General features: G+C 38.5%; 1 protein-coding gene and 1 long non-coding RNA gene across 4 annotated transcripts in view; one reads left to right on the forward strand and one right to left on the reverse strand.

The window, feature by feature from the left end:
* Positions 1-8133, forward strand: part of CHL1 (cell adhesion molecule L1 like) — a 98463-nt gene extending 90330 nt beyond the window's left edge. For all 3 annotated transcript variants that reach the window (XM_040246388.1, XM_040246386.1, XM_040246387.1), the window contains 2 exons: positions 54-126; positions 4504-8133. In XM_040246388.1, the coding sequence (XP_040102322.1) occupies positions 54-126; positions 4504-4720 (290 nt within the window). In that variant the 3' untranslated portion in view covers positions 4721-8133. The remainder of the gene's footprint in view (positions 1-53; positions 127-4503) is intronic.
* Positions 1-18798, reverse strand: part of LOC120867932 — a 383141-nt gene that overhangs the window by 86800 nt on the left and 277543 nt on the right. The window lies entirely within an intron of this gene.

Here is an 18798-nt window from a genome sequence, read left to right on the forward strand (position 1 = left end):
TGTCTTTAAAAATGACTTGTATTACTCCTCTACCTGTGTGTGTGTTTTTCTAGTGAAAGAGAAGGAGGATCTTCATCCAGACCCTGAAGTTCAGTCAGCGAAAGATGAAACCTTTGGAGAATACAGGTAAACATTACACTCCATTTAAAAATGCACCAAAGCATATATCCATCAGGTTAAATAAACTTTGAAATATTAATAAAAAGCATTTCTACTTAAAGCTTACAGGACTACATTTTAAAACCCTTATAAAGAATAGTAATACAAGTGATTGATAGCAACCAAATGTCTGTGTGAGGAGGTGTGAGGTGTAACTGCTATCTAGGTAGACTCTGTGTGCTTGGACAGTTTGTTTGAAAGGTGTTATTCACAGGACAGTATTGTTATTTAGAGATTATCTATATAAAATAGGTAAAATATGTTGTAGTCACTCCTCACCGTAGCCATTGTGAACTCAGGTTGTATTCGGTGTATACCCATAAACATGTATTTTGTGTACCTGCGGTGTGCACCTATAAAGGTGATTAAGTCACAAAACATGTCCTCAAGGTGAACCTAGTCTGTGTGTGTGTCAGGGGGGAATTATCTATGCAAATAATTGTAATTAATTAAAGAGAATAAGAGCAAAAAAGGGAGCAACGATTGCTGTCTAAGATGAGCTCTGGTAAAAGTTCATCCAAAGAAGGTTAAGATAGCCTTTAAAGGATGAAAAAGATTGTGTCACTCTTAACCCCTGGACCAAACTTACACAAGTGTGCCAAAATGGGAGAAACTACAAGAAATCTGGTAGGAGGTAAGTACCTCTTGAGTGTGTGTTACCCGTCTCACCCTCGTGTTGCCACTGTGCATCTTCACCTTTCCGTCACCCTCTTCTTTACTTACCTGTTCCCGCTGAGGACTCTCTTGCTTTCAGTCAGGTGCTCTGTATACTGCAGCCAAGGGAGCTGTTGCAGTTTCCAAGCATATATGACCATTAGCACACAAGACCAGGAGCCATATTACAGAGCAGACTCAGATGCTAACTGGCCCCTGCCCTGGATCCATCATTATAAACAGAGTTGTGGAATATTCTCATTAGCTCTCCTGCATTAACTTATGCGGGCTTCCCAGGTTGCCCAGATGGTAAAGAATCTGCCTGCTGATGCAGATGTGGGTTCAGTCCCTGGTTCGGGAGGATCCCTGGAGAAGGAAATGACAACCCATTCCAGTATTCTTGCCTGGAAAATTCCATGAACAGAGGTGCTCAGCGAGCTATAGTCCACGGGGTTGCAAAAGAATCAGACACGAATGAGAGACTAAGCACACACGTGCACACACACACCAATGTACATCTGAACCTCATAGTAAGCTCTCCTTGCCTCTATACTTATTTTTCTTTCCTCCATTTAGTAAATATTCCTTATACTGTGACATTTCCTAGTAAATGACTTCAGATACTATCTAGGAAAAGGAGCATTAAAGGGTGAAAGGAGGGAGAAAGAAAGAAGGTGAAGTCGCTTAGTCGTGTCCGACTCTTTACGACCCCGAGGACTGTAACCTACTAGGCTTCTCCGTCCATGGGATTCTCCCGGCAAGAATACTGGAGTGGGTTGCCATTTCCTTCTCCAGGGGATCCTCCCGACCCAGGGATCGAACCCAGGTCTCCCGCACTGGAGGCAGACGCTTTAACCTCTGAGCCGCCAAGGAAGCACAAACTAGAAAACTGCCTCAAACCCCACAAGGCAAGGGTCATTGAGGATCTATGGCAACTGTTTAAAATGCTTTTGAAAGACATATATTACTTGATCAATTTTATAAGGAAAAAAACTAAAGACATGCCTTACTCAAAACTCATTGCCTCATGTTTTGCGGCTGCTCTAAAAAGCCAGGTAAAACCACCCCCTGCGCTATTTCAGCTGGCATCTTGTTTAGAGTAGTTAAAAGTTCTCATTACCTTTCCTCAAAACTGTGTGTTTTCAGGAAGATTATTCCAGGGGACAGTAACATAACGTGAATTCTCATCTTTCCAGCTGCTGGTACTAGTTTCTTCGCTATCCCTTTGCCTTATCTGTAAGGTAATGCCACATTTGGTCTTTTAGTTTCCTTCATATTTGTTTTTGTAACTGTAGCATCCTGGTTCTGGAAACAATTATTGTAAGAGTCAGGACAGTCTGAGTTTTCAGTTCAGTTCCTCAGTCATGGCTGACTCTTTGCAACCCCATGAATTGCAGCACACGAGGCCTCCCTGTCCATCACCAACTCCCAGAGTTCACTCAAACTCATGTCCATCGAGTCGGTGATGCCATCCAGCCATCTCCTCCTTTGTTGTCCCTTTCTCCTCCTGCCCCCAATCCCTCCCAGCATCAGAGTCTTTTCCAATGAGTCAACTCTTCGCATGAGGTGGCCAAAGTAGTGGAGTTTCAGCTTCAGCATCAGCATTAGTCCTTCCAATGAACACCCAGGACTGATCTCCTTTAGGATTGACTGGTTGGATCTCCTTACAGTCCAAGAGACTCAAGAGTCTTCTTCAACACCACAGTTCAAAAGCATCAATTCTTCGGCACTCAGCTTTCTTCACAGTCCAATTCTCACATCCATACATGACCACAGGAAAAACCATAGCCTTGACTAGACGGACCTTTGTTGGCAAAGTAATGTCTCTGCTTTTCAATATGCTATCTAGGTTGGTCATAACTTTCCTTCCAAGGAGTAAGCACCTTCTGATTTCATGGCTGCAATCACCATCTGCAGTGATTTTTGGAGCCCCCAAAAATAAAGTCTGACACTGTTTCTACTGTTTCCCCATCTATTTCCCAAGAAGTGATGGGACCAGATGCCATGATCTTCGTTTTCTGAATGTTGAGCTTTAAGCCAACTTTTTCACTCTCCTCTTTCACTTTCATCAAGAGGCTTTTTAGTTCCTCTTCGCTTTCTGCCATAAGGGTGGTGTCATCTGTATATCTGAGGTTATTGATATTTCTCCTGGCAATCTTGATTCCAGCTTGTGTTTTTTCCAGCCCAGCGTTTCTCATGATGTACTCTGCACAGAAGTTAAACAAACAGGATGACAATAGACAGCCTTGACATGCTCCTTTTCCTGTTTGGAACCAGTCTGTTGTTCCATGTCCAGTTTTAACTGTTGCTTCTTGACCTACATATAGGTTTCTCAAGAGGCAGGTCAGGTGGTCTGATATTCCCATCTCTTTTAGAATTTTCCACAGTTTATTGTGATCACACAGTCAAAGGCTTTGGCATAGTCAATAATGCAGAAGTAGATGTTTCTCTGGATCTCTCCTGCTTTTTCGATGATCTGGCGGATGTGGGCAATTTGATCTCTGGTTCCTCTGCCTTTTCTAAAACCAGCTGGAACATCTGGAAGTCACGTACTGCTGAAGCCTGGCTTGGAGAATTTTGAGCATTACTTTACTAGCATGTGAGATGAGTGCAACTGTGCGGTAGTTATACTGCTAGTGAAAACAACTCCAGATATTTTTCTCTCTCAAGTTCTGTGTCCACATGCCTGTGTCCACCATAGATGGCCCTGGCCATCTTGGTGCTTAGGAGAACTTGCTGGTAGGTGAGTATGCAGGTCACCACAGCAGTGAACCGGAATATGGCACATGGAGCAGCAGCTCTAAAGTGACTTTGTCATTCCTGCTCACTTTTCTTTGGCCAAAGCAAATCATACGGCACTGCCTAACACAGAGGGTGGTGAAGTACCGTCCTGCCCTGCTTCTAGAAAAACTGAGCTAACGGAACAATTTGATGGACACCACCAGCTACTACCCCATTCTATAAAGTGCTCATCATGTGCTAATTACCTTTTCCCCCAATTTTTCCTTTTTAGAATTTTATAAAATCTTCTCATTTGGTATACAGCTTTATAGTGTGAAAGAAGTTGGTATTAAAAAAAAATCCTCAGCTAGAAATTAAGAAAACTGTGTCATTTCAAAGACATTTTACTAACTCAGAGTTGGATTTGTTAAAGAATAAAACTCAGAGCATAAATGCAGGATACTTGTAGCATTCCTGTTCTAAAAATCCAGCTATTCTTTTTCTAATTTAACTCTGAGTTTATAAACTGTATTGAAGTTCTTTTATACAAGCAACAGAATTTGATTGATTAACCCGGACAAGAGAGAAATTTTTGGAAGGATCTGGAAAAATATGGAGGATCAAAGGTAAAGGCAGAAGATCAAGCTTTGATGTCCAGGAGTTCTAAAAGTTCCTGAAAGTGAAGGAAATAACTTTTGTTCTCTATGTACATAAGCAGATTGACTATCTGCATGTCTCAATTTTAAAGGGAAGCAGGAGTGTTGTGAATAGCAGAAAAGTTTCTCAGTTGCTCAGCATAACACAAATTGGTAATGACTTTCTAAACATTTCTTTATGAAAGGGTCATTTAGTGTCTTCAGTGCTAACATGATTATCTGGAAAATTTTAAAACCTATTAGCACTTTGGCATGAATCTTGCTTTCCATGAGTATTTCAGATTTTGTCAAACTATTCTTTTTGATTTTCTAGTGACAGTGATGAAAAACCTCTCAAAGGAAGCCTTCGGTCCCTTAACAGGGATATGCAGGCCACAGAGAGTGCCGACAGCTTAGTGGAGTATGGAGAAGGTGACCACGGTCTCTTCAACGAGGATGGCTCTTTCATTGGTGCCTATGCTGGGTCTAAGGAGAAAGGATCTGTGGAAAGCAATGGAAGTTCCACAGCAACATTTCCACTCCGGGCATAAACAGAGCACGTAGCAACAAACCAGTGGTTCACACCAACCTTCCAGATTTAACTGTTCAAGGGAGCAAGAACTTTCATATAGAATAGAAACATTCTGGCAGAAGCTTTCACCCAGAATTCAAAAACATCCTGCAACTCTGTTAAGAAAAAGAGCACTGCCTTGAAAAAGTGAAAATACTTAGCACTATAGGCCTGGAGTTTTTTTTTTTTTCTTTCAGGTGCTCAAAATGCAAACCACAAAATTTAGGTTCACTTCAACTGAATCCAAAGTCTCTATCCGGTGAAATGCATACCTGCCTGGTCCCACTCTTCACTGTGTTTGCATAGATGTTGCTGCCTTGTGGGTTTTCTGCATATGCACATGTGTACTCACTCTCAGAGAACTGGCTCAGTGACTTCACTTCATGACAGGTTAAAAGATGGTAAGCCACCTGGTTATTTAAGCTGTAAAGAGGAATATGAATGTCTTATTAAATAACACTTCATTGAATATATATAGTCTGAATTTATTATTTAAAATGTTACTAGCAGAAGTCTTAGGTGAACAATCAACTAGTATTTATTGAGCTCCTAACTCTTTGCCCAGAGATGGTCTTGCTTAAACAGAATTCTTTCAGTTTCAACATGAACTTAGTTTCTATCAGTTATGACACCTAAAAACATTTTTTTTTTTTTTTTGGACTCAGTTCAGCTGCAAAAGAAGCAATGGTCAGAAGATTATCTTACAAAAGAACAGGCAAGAGGGGTGTCTGTGATGCTGGGGTCTGATAACTGTATCTATTTGATATCTCCATTTCTAAATTGACTGCTTTTACCTTTTTTCTATGTTTGTATAATGGTATGTTCCATATATTTCGTGAATGCATTGTACATATTATGTTAATATTTACACAATTTAAAATAGAGATTGTTTTATTTTGAAGTGAGAAAGAACATTAACAGGCATGTCTGTACAGCTAGAGTATATAGTAATATACCATTTTTCATCAATCCACAGCTATGACCAATAACATGAGGTTCCCAAACTGAAGACTTTGTACAAAGCATTTGGATTTTGTTCTTATATGCTTTTCCAACAATCTCAAAATAAAATATCATATAAATATTGAGGGGAATGTTTTCATATTTTTCAAAGTAAATTTTTGGTTTTGAGTGTACTCCTACCCCAGCCCGCCAAAAAGAAAAACCGTTTACTGCATAAATTCCTATACATATGTTTGCCTATATCACATTTTAAGAATCTTCAGGGTGGGGTATTTTTCTGTGTTCTCCTTCTATCAAAGCTAGTACAAATTCAGAGAATTTATTTCCTGGCATGTGAGCTACTAGTCCTTCTAAAATTGTACATGAGAGCAGTTTAGAAATACTATGAAGGACTGTGCATGTGTGTCAGTAAAATTCAGTGTTGAGTTCACTTTATGGAAATATTTTTTAACCTTACCATTAAATCCTTAAGTATATTTCTGAATTATGTTTATGTGAAACCAACTCACAGTTTTTACTTTCATTTTTGAACTCTACCCATGGGTATATATTGTTCAAGCCTTGACTTTTATTCATATAGCCCACTCTCTTTATGGACCAAAATGAGGAATTGTGTATAATAGTCAAGCACTAATCCACAACGAATATCTAATTATCATTTTAAACCTGTGTGTCCTCCGAAATGGATAGGCAGCAGAAAAGAATGTCTTACTTACAACAAAACTTGGTGGGCTCAGGACTTGGCCACACTTCTGATGGAAGGATTACCAAAGTGGGAAGGCACTGTGGTCCTCGAGCTGGGAATGAGGAGCCACACACCCGTCCAGCACTTGAGCTTGATCCCCATCTAATTTTAAGGCAGAGCTTTTCTCAAGGAAGAGTCATCATGTTCTGACTTACCTGGGGGGAATTTCTGGTACTCAGCTATCAATGAGGCCAAGGTTAGGACTTCTGAGTTTAGTTCCTCTAGTATCCCGGTTCCTCATCTTTGTCATCAGCTGAAAAGGTTTCTGCAGGTTGGACATAGTCTCAAAAATGCATTAGGATTAATATAAATTTAATCACCTTTCATTTAGAAATTAACACAAATAATGTTTTATTTTCCTGGATCACAGAGTTCTTTAACTTGTGAGCAATAAGCATGTTCCTGCTCATATTTTCTGAATATCCCAAACATATGGATTTGAAAAACGGCATTGCTTTAAGATTGCCTTTAGCTATGACTCTTCATTACCCTGTTTCAATAGCATTTGGTTTCTGCTGGGAATCTGCACAGAAGGGATAGGTCTATGACTAACTTTCTCTAGCCTACAGCCAATATTATTTCAATGTAACAGATTGTATATAATCTCCAGGATTGATGGTGGGGATCAGTTCCTAGGGAGCTGTTCAAGGGTTAGGAAAACACAAGTTCTCTTCCTGGTTCCAGCACTGATGTTGTACGTAAACCTTAGGCAAGTGGCTTGACCCCTTTGCTTCAAACTGTCTCAACTTCAAAGTGCTAACGATGATCTCAGTTACCTTATCTCTGTCACAGGGTGTTCTTTTGTATGAAGAAAAATTTGAAAATGATAAAAGCTAAGATGCCTTCTAACTTCATAAACCTATAATCTAATGATACGTCAAAAAGTCACTCCACACATGCCAACTTTTTTCCTGTGAACACATAAATATATTTTTATAGGAAAACCAAATCTAGAGGAAATAAATCTACTGTTCAATGAGCAGTATGGTTTGCACATGCCATCCAAAATTATTAATCAGAAGGAAATTAAGCAGGGTCTTTGCTATACAAAAGTGTTTTTCACTAATTTTGCATGTGTTTATAAGAAAATGTGAATTTGGTGGATTTATTCTGTTGGTAAAAAGGCATCTGATATTTTAGATGTATCCATATTTATAAAAGTGTAAAGCACAATGGAATTATGCTGGAAGTCTCAAATAATATTTTTCCTACTTTATATTCATGGAAGAGATGAGCTAAAGAGAGAACAATAATGAGAAATGGTGGTGTGTTTTTCTAAGCATTTAAGACATAATTGCCAATTGAAACCCTAAAAATGTTTACATGTCATTAAGGTTTGCTTCTTGTAACAATTTTAAATTGATTATGAAGGGATTGGGTTTGTAATCTGTGGTAGTATGTATCCTAGTACCCATAGTGAAATAAGTAGGGTCGTGCCAAAGCTTACTTTGTTTATATCTTAAATTGTTGGATTACATCATCAAAGCAGATAAAAGATACGCAGAACTGGTTTACCTGATTTTCTTTTGGCTAGAATTAATATTCATAGAGAACCTTATTAAAATGTGTTTGTATTGTAGGTGGTGTTTGTATTATGCCTATGAATATGTATGGTTTAAAAATATTTTCAGTATACAAGAAATTCAACTTTCCCAATAAACGTTCAACTTCACGTACTCTAAAAATGTTTCCTTTTTTTCCTATCCACATAAGGAGAGTCAGAATTACCTATCAACCTTACCTTCAGTTTCCTCTGATCCTGGGATATCTGTAAATGAAGTATAAATTAGTAGAGCATAAAGGTATAAGTAAGGTATTTTGAGCTGAATGATAGTTTTTACAAATAGACCTTTTAATATCATCTACATCTACAAACTGTAATATGCCAATAAACTATAGTTATGATAAATGTAAAATTAAAGTGAACGTATATTCATCTGATTGGTTTTAGAACAATGTGGAAGTGTCCCTTTGCAAGAAAACATCCAATAGGCTGTACTTTCCACCAAGTCTAGTGGGTAATTGGAACACCTGATCTGACTCAGCAGAAAATCTACTGAAAATTGTGATTTATAAAAAGCAATTTGTGTACTAAGCAGTTTACATACAGTATATACTTTTTTTTATTCCGTCCGTCACTCCTCTTAGAAATGCTTTAGAAAGGTGGGTTTGAGTTTAAAGCTGACTTACTCCTGGTTAGAAACTTCTTGGTTTTAATATAGTATGGTCAGAATGTATACTAGGGGAAAACAGACAAAACTGTGTCTATAAAACAGTTCAGTGTATACAACCTAAAAAGCAGTCATTGAAAAGTCGAGAAATCTGCTACAATGCAATTCTCCAGGAAGAAAATATGGTATCCAAGCTTACTGGATCCTGAAGTTTCTGGCAGACTCAATCCTAAGTCTCTTTCTCACTCTACCATCTCCCTGAAGTATCTCATACCTCCAAGACTTTGATTGTCACATCCGGACTGCCAACTTTGAAGTATTTTCTATTCCAAAATCCTTACACCTGAAGTTTTCCATAGATGACTTCTTACTTGATGTCTGCCCTCTGATGACAGGAGGAAAAATGTTTTGAAAGTGGATGCATAATTTTCCCCTGCTAAAGCTGTTCAACTCCCACCCCCTACCACAACTGGACAGCTCAGTGATTTTAAGCAACAGTAAGTATTCAAGCCATTAACCATCATCCTTCATATTCAGTCTTCTGTTCCCCACGCTCAACCTGTCACTAGATTCTGTTGATGTTATTGCTTGCATATGTCCTGGATTGGCCCAGGAGCACTTCAGCTAAATGAACCTCATCCCTACTCTGCTCCCCCAAATGACTTTCCATTGCTCTTAAGAGAGAGCATCCAGCACGGTCCGATTCCTCCTCAGATCCTGAATCCCATCCTTTACCATCGTTCCCTTCCTTCCTTCCTATTACAGTGATTGTATCAAATGCTTCTTAAGCCGTGCTTCGGATTCTTGAGGTGCTCTCAGTCTTGTACCAGCTGCAGTTGGAGTGAGTGGCTCTCCATGAATGACGGACGAAATCCAGGTGGAAATGAAGGGGAGTGCTCATGATGAAACTCTTCCAGAAAGCTCTTCCCTTGCCACTATGGCATGAGATGCCATGGAACCCTGCCTGGTCCCTATTCCTGCTCATGGAGGAATTAAGACCCCACAGAGTAAGGGTTCTCAATCTCTACTAGAACCTCTAAACAGGGATACAGGGAGACTGGTAGGTAAATTCCAACCTTCTTTCTTGTCTCATATCCCTTCCCACATCCCTTATACAGGATCGTCCCATGGATTAGATCAATCATTCGCATTTAACAGGGGCCAATTGAATAGAATCTATTAATTGGGTTTTTTTTTTTCCTGCCTTATTCTCCCTTTCCCTTGTGCCTAATACTAGTTTATGGGGACTGCACTCCCTAATAAATTAGCAGTCCATATACTGACTGCTGCAGGCTCTTTTAAGGAATTCAGGCTGACTCAGCTTTTATCAGCTCTGAGTATTTGGTCAATTTCTTCCTGTTGTGAGCCTTTTAAACTTACTTCTTCACAAAATCACTGATCTGTTTCAAAGTTTAATGTCATTTCTTTAGAGAAACCTCCCCAAACTTCCATAACTTGGTCAAATCACACTTTTTTAGTGTATCAGATTATTACTTACCTCTCAATATTTGCACTAGTCACTGTTGCAGTTTTATAGTAATTACCATGTCTATTACTTTGATTAGTCCAGAAATTCTATAAGGGCATCTTCTTTTTTATGAAGCATCAACTGTCTAGCATAATCTCTGGCATCCGAGGGACATTTTTAAAATATTTGTTAGTCACAGGAGATATTCCAAATAACTAATGCGTTTGAGAAAATGCTAGTCCAGATACATGAAACAATCTCTACTAGAAACTCTAAACTGTTCTTTCTCTGGGTTCTCTGTCTTAATAAATGACCCTATTATCCACTATGTCACTCAAACCAAAAGCCTGAAAGGCATTCCTGGACCCACTGTTTCTCAGTGTTCAACATCATCTATCAATTGTAACTCTAAAATACTTTTTAACTCACAGTTCACCACTATTGCTACCACTCTACACCAAGACATCTATTTCCTAGGGCTGGTGGTCTTGCTTCATTTTTGTGGTCCTCTGAAATTTGTTAAACAATCCCAGGACGCCTTACAAAGTACACATCAGATTATAGTAATGGTTTCTCAGTGAATTCAGCCAAGATCTTGTTCGCTGCTCTGACACCCAGAATTGGCCCCAGCATGAAACAGTTCTCAAAAAATAGTTGTTAAGTGAATGAGCTTAAGCACCACATGGGAAATAACAAATAAAAGCAAAAAACCAATTAGTCTGCTCATTAAAACTTACTGATCTGGGAGAGATTGGACAAGATGGAGGAGTAGAAAGACCCTGGGCTCACCTTCTCACGAGGTCACATCAAAATCACAAACATTTGCAGAAATGACAACAGTAAAAGACTGGAACCTACAAGAAAAAAAAAAATCTACAACTGAAGACAAAGTACACACCTCAAGGAGACAGGTAGGAAGGGTGGACTGGTGATATAGTCAAGTCCATATCCTGAGTGGGTGACCCACAGATTAGAGAGTAATTACACTGCAAAAACAACAACAACACACTTTTTTTCATTTGCAGCAACATGGATGGACTTGGAGGGCATTGTGCTAAGTGAAATAAGTCAGAGAAAGGCAAACATTGTATGGTATCGCTTACATGTAGAATCTACAGACCAAATGAGTAAATATACCAGAAAAGAAAAAAATTCAGATATTAAAAAATGTACTAGGGGTTACCTTGGGGAGAAGCAACCTAGGAATAGGATACTCAGTTACAAACTATCACGCACAAAATAAAGAAGCGTTGAGGATAGATTATACAACACAGGGAAGGTGGCCGATCTTTTATAACAGCTATAGATGGCATTTAACATTTAAACATTGTGGATGTCAATGTTGTACACTTGTAACTTACCTAGTATTATATGTCAGTTCAGTTCGGTCACTCAGGCGTGTCTGACTCTTTGTGACCCCATGAACGGCAGGCAGCACACCAGGCCTCCCTGTCCATCACCAACTCCCGGAGTTTATTCAAACTCATGTCCATTGAGTCGGTGATGCCATCCAACCATCTCATCCTCTGTCGTCCCCTTCTCCTGCCCTCAAGCTTCCCCAGCATCAGGGTCTTTTCAAATGAGTCAGTCCTTTCCATCAGGTGGCCAAAATATTGGAGTTTCAGCTTCAGCATCCGTCCTTCCAATGAACACCCAGGACTGATCTCCTTTAGGCTGGACTGGTTGGATCTCCTTGCAGTCCAAGGGACTCTCAAGAGTCTTCTCCAGCACCACAGTTCACAGGCATTATATGTCAGCTATACTTCAAAATAAACCTGTTTACATTTTGTAAACATGCCTACATTTAGAATATGTTCAGCTTATTTTGGTAATAATTTCAATATACATAGAAAGCTAAGTCAGATGTTTTATATATGAAAATAATGTCATGTCAATTATATCTCAATTTAAAAAAATAATATACAGTTACCTCAATAAAAATACAGAACTGCACACAGCAGGCCTGATCGTGGGGAAACCAATCATTTCCAAAGCTGCCACCAGGTCATCCTCCCTTCCGCTTTCAGGAAAGGAAGTTGTTTTGTATGTGGCTAAGTAATCATTAACTCAGTAATTCCAGTTATAAGAGACAAGACAGATTTTGGTGGGGTCGGGGGGGAGGTAAATTTCAGCAAGTTACATACAAAGAACTGTACTACAATCTATATTAAAATGATTTTCATGGTGAAGATATTTATAATTTCATGCAGCAAATATTTATAATTTTTACATTATATTTTGAAATGTATTATCTTAAATTTAATTTATAAAATACCAACACATACTTTGATTTAAACAGTGGAAGCATATAATTGTGCTATTTTAATAAAAGATGTAATTAAAAGAGTCAACCACTAGATGGGAGTGTTTTACAAGGATACAAACTTTATGTACAAAGTCCATGCTATAAACACGCAAGGTATCTTTCTTTCCTTGAAGGCAGTTTTCGAGATTGAAACGTGTCTGGAGATTGAAACATGTATTGTATATGTATTACTTAGATATTACTCTCATTTCTTCTACTTCTTTACTCTTTCACTTCTAAATCATAGTCATTACTGAACTTCATTAATTCAAGCTTTGTTAATTACATAGGTCTTTTCTAAGGGATTGGTATTTTTCAAATCTCAATTTATGATAAAATTACAATAAATACTTAAGACATGGGGAAAATAGCTTATTTTCATTTTTTCCTTTTTGGTAGAAAGATAAGTGACTTCTGAATTGTTTGTATTATTATCAATTTCTAAACAAATTGATCTTTTGTTTGATGGGCTTCCCTCGTGGCTCAGTTGGTAAATAATCTGCCTGCAGTACAGGAGACTGGGGTTCTGTCTCTGGGTCTGGAAGATCCAAGAAATGACAGCCTACTCCAGTATTCTTGCCTGGGAAATCCCAAGGACAGAGGAGCCTGGCGGGCTGCAGTCCATGGGGTCACAAGAGTAGGACACAACTTAGCAACTAAACCATCACCAGACAAATTGATAGTTCTTCCTTTCTTCTGTAATTAGAAATACCCCAGTATAAGGATAAAATATTTTCTAGTGAACATCTGCATAGCTAAATTAATAATACCTCTATCATCAGTCTGTTGTGAAGATAAAAATGACTTCAAGTGTGTAAATAGCCAATATGCAAAGTATAAATCACACTATAACATTATTAAACACTTTTTTAAAAGTGTTAACTGAAAAGATGTACTTATGATCATGTTGATAATTCTGCAGCAAAAGGTAAGGTGTTGTTTGAAACAAATTATTTTGTTAAGAAAGATGACAAGGTGAAACCTGCGTTGACATCTAATACAAATAAAACAATTTCAAACTCAGGTTAAACTTTACCTTCAGTACACAACAGTTAAATACCTTAATGGAATTCGCCACCTCTCATATTATTAGTGTCAACCTGTGGCACTACTGAAGGGCTTTGTCAGTGCAGGAGTCCTGGATTCCATCGTTGGAGTTTTGTGTTCTGCAGATCTGGGGCTGGACCTAAGAATTTGCATTTTTAAAAGTTCCCAGATGCTGCTGCTTCACCTGCTGGTCAGGTGATGCCACCTGAAGAATAACTGACCTACAACACTGCCAAAATTTGGAAAACAACTGATTAAAGTTGGGAAAAATTCAGAAATAATAAAATCACATCAGTCATTTCTCTGAATTTGCTTTTCATAGTACCAAATTGACTTTCAGAATGATAAGAATAGCATACCCCCTTGATGATTTATGGTCTCAAATCCACAACACAGTAATATAAAATTTCAATGTTTTATAATATCTGACAGTTGTTTTCTTTTTTTTATACCAAGAAATGCCAATCTAGGAAAAATAGCTCTACTTTCTATTTTAAATATATATATATATTTTTAATTAAGCAAATGAAACTGCTAATCTTCACGGCCTCCGAGAAGTTCTAAAATGTTTGGAAAATTGCTTCAGCATCTATTCTGGTTCTTTTGCAGAGCAATCTCAGAGTTCTTTGCTCTCTCCAAGTCTAAACAGAAAGTCTCTTTGCACTGGAATACGCAACATGAGCCTTTCATAAATCCTTCAAAATCCTTAATCCATTTCTAACCCAAGCTATATGCCATTTCTTTATCTTCCCAGCAACCACAGAAGAGTATGTGTACAGCCGATTACTATGGTCCATTTCTAAACTCTCCTACTTCTCAGGATCCTCCAAGCCTCTTGTTTCACATATCTTTAGGAAGATTTTTAGTTAATGGGGACATGTACATGCAGATTGTACCAACAGAACTTTGTTAGAGTTACACAACAGAGAGTTACTTCCAGAGAGAAAGCATCTACGTTCCTACTTTTTCCTGAAACTGTAGCTTTTCAGAGGGGTAATATTCTTCATTCTCAGCTTTTGCCATGATGTTAGAAGTATTTACAACTGAGGGTGTAGCTTTGGTAAATTCAAATCTTTGACAGGCGAACAGTGTGCAATAATAGTAACATTAAAATGCAGTGTAACAGCACAATTAATCTCCATAGAATTGGTAAAGATGAAAAATGATCATCATATTTACAATTGGCAAGGGGGATGGTGAACTGTTTATAACTCCTGCTAACACTAACTGGTAAAACATTTTAAAAGCAATTTGGCAGTATGTGTCAAAATGTATGAAAGGTCCCAAAATATCCTCTAGACATATTAATTAAGAATACTATATTTCCTACAATTTATATTAAACTGTAAAGTAAAAAGATAGCAATATAACTGTAATTTTTAAAATGGTCATTTTCAAATAAACCCATTTTGAAGATAGCACTTTACAGTGAAAGAATGTCAAATCTTTGGAGTTCATATTCCAGGAGTTAAGATTGTGACCTATATAAAAGCCTAGCATCTGTTTGCATAGGTTTATTTTTGGGGAAAATCTGCAATAGCTTTAATCAAATTCTCAAAGCAGCTCATATACACAATTTTGCATTTAAACAGGGGTTTGGAGAATTTGCTGAAACCCAGTTTATTCACCATTCTTAGGAACTTCTGATCTGGTCACCTCACATTTAATTCAAGAAGAACCTGAAATCTAAGAAAAAAAGTTCCACAAAGTCACCATGCTAGTTACAGCATATGGTTAAATTATATAGATACAGCATAGTTTCCTATCTATATTTAATCCATATATCTATATACATATGTGTTTAACATATGTATATATGCAGCTATGGATATAACTTATGTCTGTAATCTCATTAATGTGGTTGGTTTGTGCGCTTACATTTGTCACTGTTCAGGATTAGAATCTCTTCGTAAAAAAAAAAAAACTGCCTAGTTTAAAAATCATTATTTTATATAATAGATTCAGAGAAAGGTACTTGCCCAAGATCACATCGCTTACCTATAGTGGTGAAGGCAAAAGGTAGCCTCCAATACTGTAAGTAGGCAGGCATCTGGTCTTTCAGATTTCAAAACCTGGCTCTCCTACTTTCCAGTTGTATGATCTATGCGTCCCTTGAAATTCAGTTTTCTCATCTGGAATGATATTTAACTTTTAGGTTTGTGGAAGGAATGAATAAGAAAATTTAAACTAAAATAATAAGGAACAAAATAGGTTCTTGACAAATGGTTGGTGGACATGTAAAACCAAATGTAAGTATTTGTAAGATATAATGATTATCATGTGTGGAAGCAAGTAAGATAATGACTAGGACTGTCAGCATAGAAATAACCCTAACAGCTTACAATAAATATAAATCCCTTATGATCTATGTGGTGGCTGTGCAGCGCTGGAGCGGTGATGGACAGGGAGGCCTGGTGTGCTGCAGTCCATGGGATCACAAAGAGTCGGACATGACTGAGTGACTGAACTGATGATTTATGTTATGGATATTTATAAAATATCTCAAGGTCTTAACTACTATCTGTACAGCGAGTTATAGGAAAACAGCTTTTGAGTGGAACTACTGAGCTTTTGATCTCACCAGAGGTCTCACATCTTCCTACCCCACTGGACACAAAGCTTCCCTAATGGCCATCATGACTTCCTCCATCCTCCCACTGAAGTCATCATGTCAAAAATGATAATTGTGTGCAGCCTTTCTCACATAAACGTCTGGGACTCATTATAAGTGAAACAAGCGGTGGAGAATTCTGCACACTCGCTTCTAATTGCAGTCCACTGCTGAGCTGCACTTGAGTGGATAGTTCTCCATCTTTTATAGTTTAAGGATTTTGAGGAAACTAATGAAACACAGAAGACCTGAACCTCCTTCTAAAGTTGTCAGGACACTTACACTTTCTTTGGGTCTATGGGCAAATGACCATAGCATTCAGGACCCCACCCACGAGAAGTACGTATCTGTGTTTATCCTTTTTCCTCACAAAGTTCTTCCTTTCTCTGCCAGTCTTGGGGAACTCAAAGGACAAAGAGACAGCAACTAATTGCTTGCACAACTCCCAATTGTATAGTTAAGTTCACTGGAACACACATTATACTGGAACCCTGCAGATGGTTGGACACATGGTATGTAAAGTGTTGTTTATACTTTGGAACTGGTAACAATGAGTCACTTGCCCAAATAATTAAAAATGCATATAGCACAAAACAAATTCTATGATCATCACTGTGGCAATATGCATTTTAGTCCAAATGAACAATCCTTCACTTCTTTTCTGACCTGTCACCAGCTAAAATACATATGTATACATCTCTATGTGATATTAATAGTGACACAGTAATAATAATTGATGATGAAATACATTAGCTATTTTTTCTCCTCAAAGTGTATCTCAGCGGTTTAGAGTATGAATGTTGAAGTCAGTATAGTTGGTGGAAGAATGGCAACTCACACTGCACAGCAACTCCAATTATATGCTAATAGCTGTGTGGGAAAGGTAAGACCAACGAGGTAGTCCCAAAAAAGGGCCAGAATAGATTAACAACGCCTGCAATGGATGCAGGAATAGGGACTGGCAGCCCGTACACAGGGTATTTGTCTTTCCTGGGTTTGCGGTTATGAACTCTAGGCTTTAAGAATCAGTGAGAACAAATTCTTTGATTTTGTTTCTGGCATCACCACTCACCAGTTAAGTAACTAAATGGCCTTATGGGAGTTGTTTAATCTCTCAGAGTCTGTATCAGTTTAATCAACTGTAATTGAGGAAACTAATATTTTCTCCTTCTCTCCCTCCCTCCCTCCCTCCCCACCTCACTCTGTCTTGATGGTTATGATTTTTAAATGCATACAAGGTGGCACCAGGCATATAGCCACATATTCAATAAAACTAGGTAGGACTATCACTGCTTTTACTAATAATAAAGAAAGAATTTTTCACAGGTTCATCACACACTGAAGAAGTAACCAGACCACAGACATACTAAGAATTCACAGGAATCCCTTATCTGTCCTCCTATTTCTCCAAAGTCCTGCCTTTCAAGCAGTAACAAAAGTAAATGCCTGGAAGCATAAACTTTGCAGGAGATGCCATGCACCATGGAGGGTGAGCTGACTTTTGAAACATCACAGCTTCAAGGGGGACCCAGGCTCTGCCATTTTTGCCAGTGCTTTGGGGCCAATCACATGGCTGGGCTTCAAATACTCACCCCATCTTCCTCACCAGCTTCTCATAAGCTTTAACTGTGATACTGCAATCAAAGGCAATTGCTAACTTTAAAAATACTATACGTATGTAAAATAATGGACTTTTAATGTCATTTAAAATTCAGAGAAAAACAAGGAATAGTATGCCATCCACTTACCCAATATCTGAGATTATCAATGTTAACATCACTTACTTGAGACTATATTGTACTTATTTAAACAGAACTACTTAATTCCTTTGGTTGGAATCTCTCATATTCAGGGCTGAAGCACTGATGCTCAGAAGAAATCCCAGGAACTACTTCCACATAGAATTAACAAGAGCTTTGAAAGCTAATGATTTCAGGGTTTGCTCAGACAGTAGGGTTATCCAAGAAGATGGGGGATGGCCCAGTGACTTCGGAGGTAGCTTATCAGGGTCACAGCAAAAGGTTGTTCACTCTCTGAGCTATCAGCATGAATCCAAGACAGATGACAATTTTGTTGGGCTCAGCCATGTGAAAAGAGGGTCTAGGAATAAAGGGTTGGAACCCAGTAAAGTCAGTTTCTGTGGAAGACCTTCATTACACTGTTCACCAAAGCAGCATGAAGAACTACCTTCTACCAGAAGAGCTCACTCCTAATCCTCCAATGCAAAATGAGATTGGTATCACTGCTTTAGCACTGTGCGATGTAAAATAATGGATAAATTAGAAAGCCCCCTGACAGTCCCCTTGCTAACATCTGTGCTTCGCTGGTTCTTCCTGAAAGAAGCTGCATATGGTAACCCCGGTGCCCTCCTCCTGTTTATGCTCCATTTGCAGATGGCAGAAGGAAGCTGATCGGTGGGGTACGGTCTGCGCATATCATTATGGTGAGTTATTTCAGCTGAGAAATCAGTATCTAAAAAAGACCGTGGGTTCTGGTGCCAAAAATAAGCATTTGTCACTTAAAACTTTCAAAAAGAAGCCTGAGCCTTGCCATCCATCTCAGGGCGCGCACATCAGATGGCGGGTTTGAACGTGTGGCCTCATTATGCAGCGTCCCTACCAGTGACACATCTGACTTGAGCACGCTCCCTCTCACCAGAAAACCATGTTGACTTGGTGTCTTAGGAGAAAAGACCCCTGCACTTCTGACTCAATCTCCCTTCCAATAGTCACAATGAACAAAGCTTGA

Source organism: Oryx dammah, unplaced genomic scaffold (genome assembly GCF_014754425.2).
Source record: "Oryx dammah isolate SB20612 unplaced genomic scaffold, SCBI_Odam_1.1 HiC_scaffold_9, whole genome shotgun sequence".
In the NCBI taxonomy this organism is placed as follows: Eukaryota; Metazoa; Chordata; class Mammalia; order Artiodactyla; family Bovidae; genus Oryx; species Oryx dammah.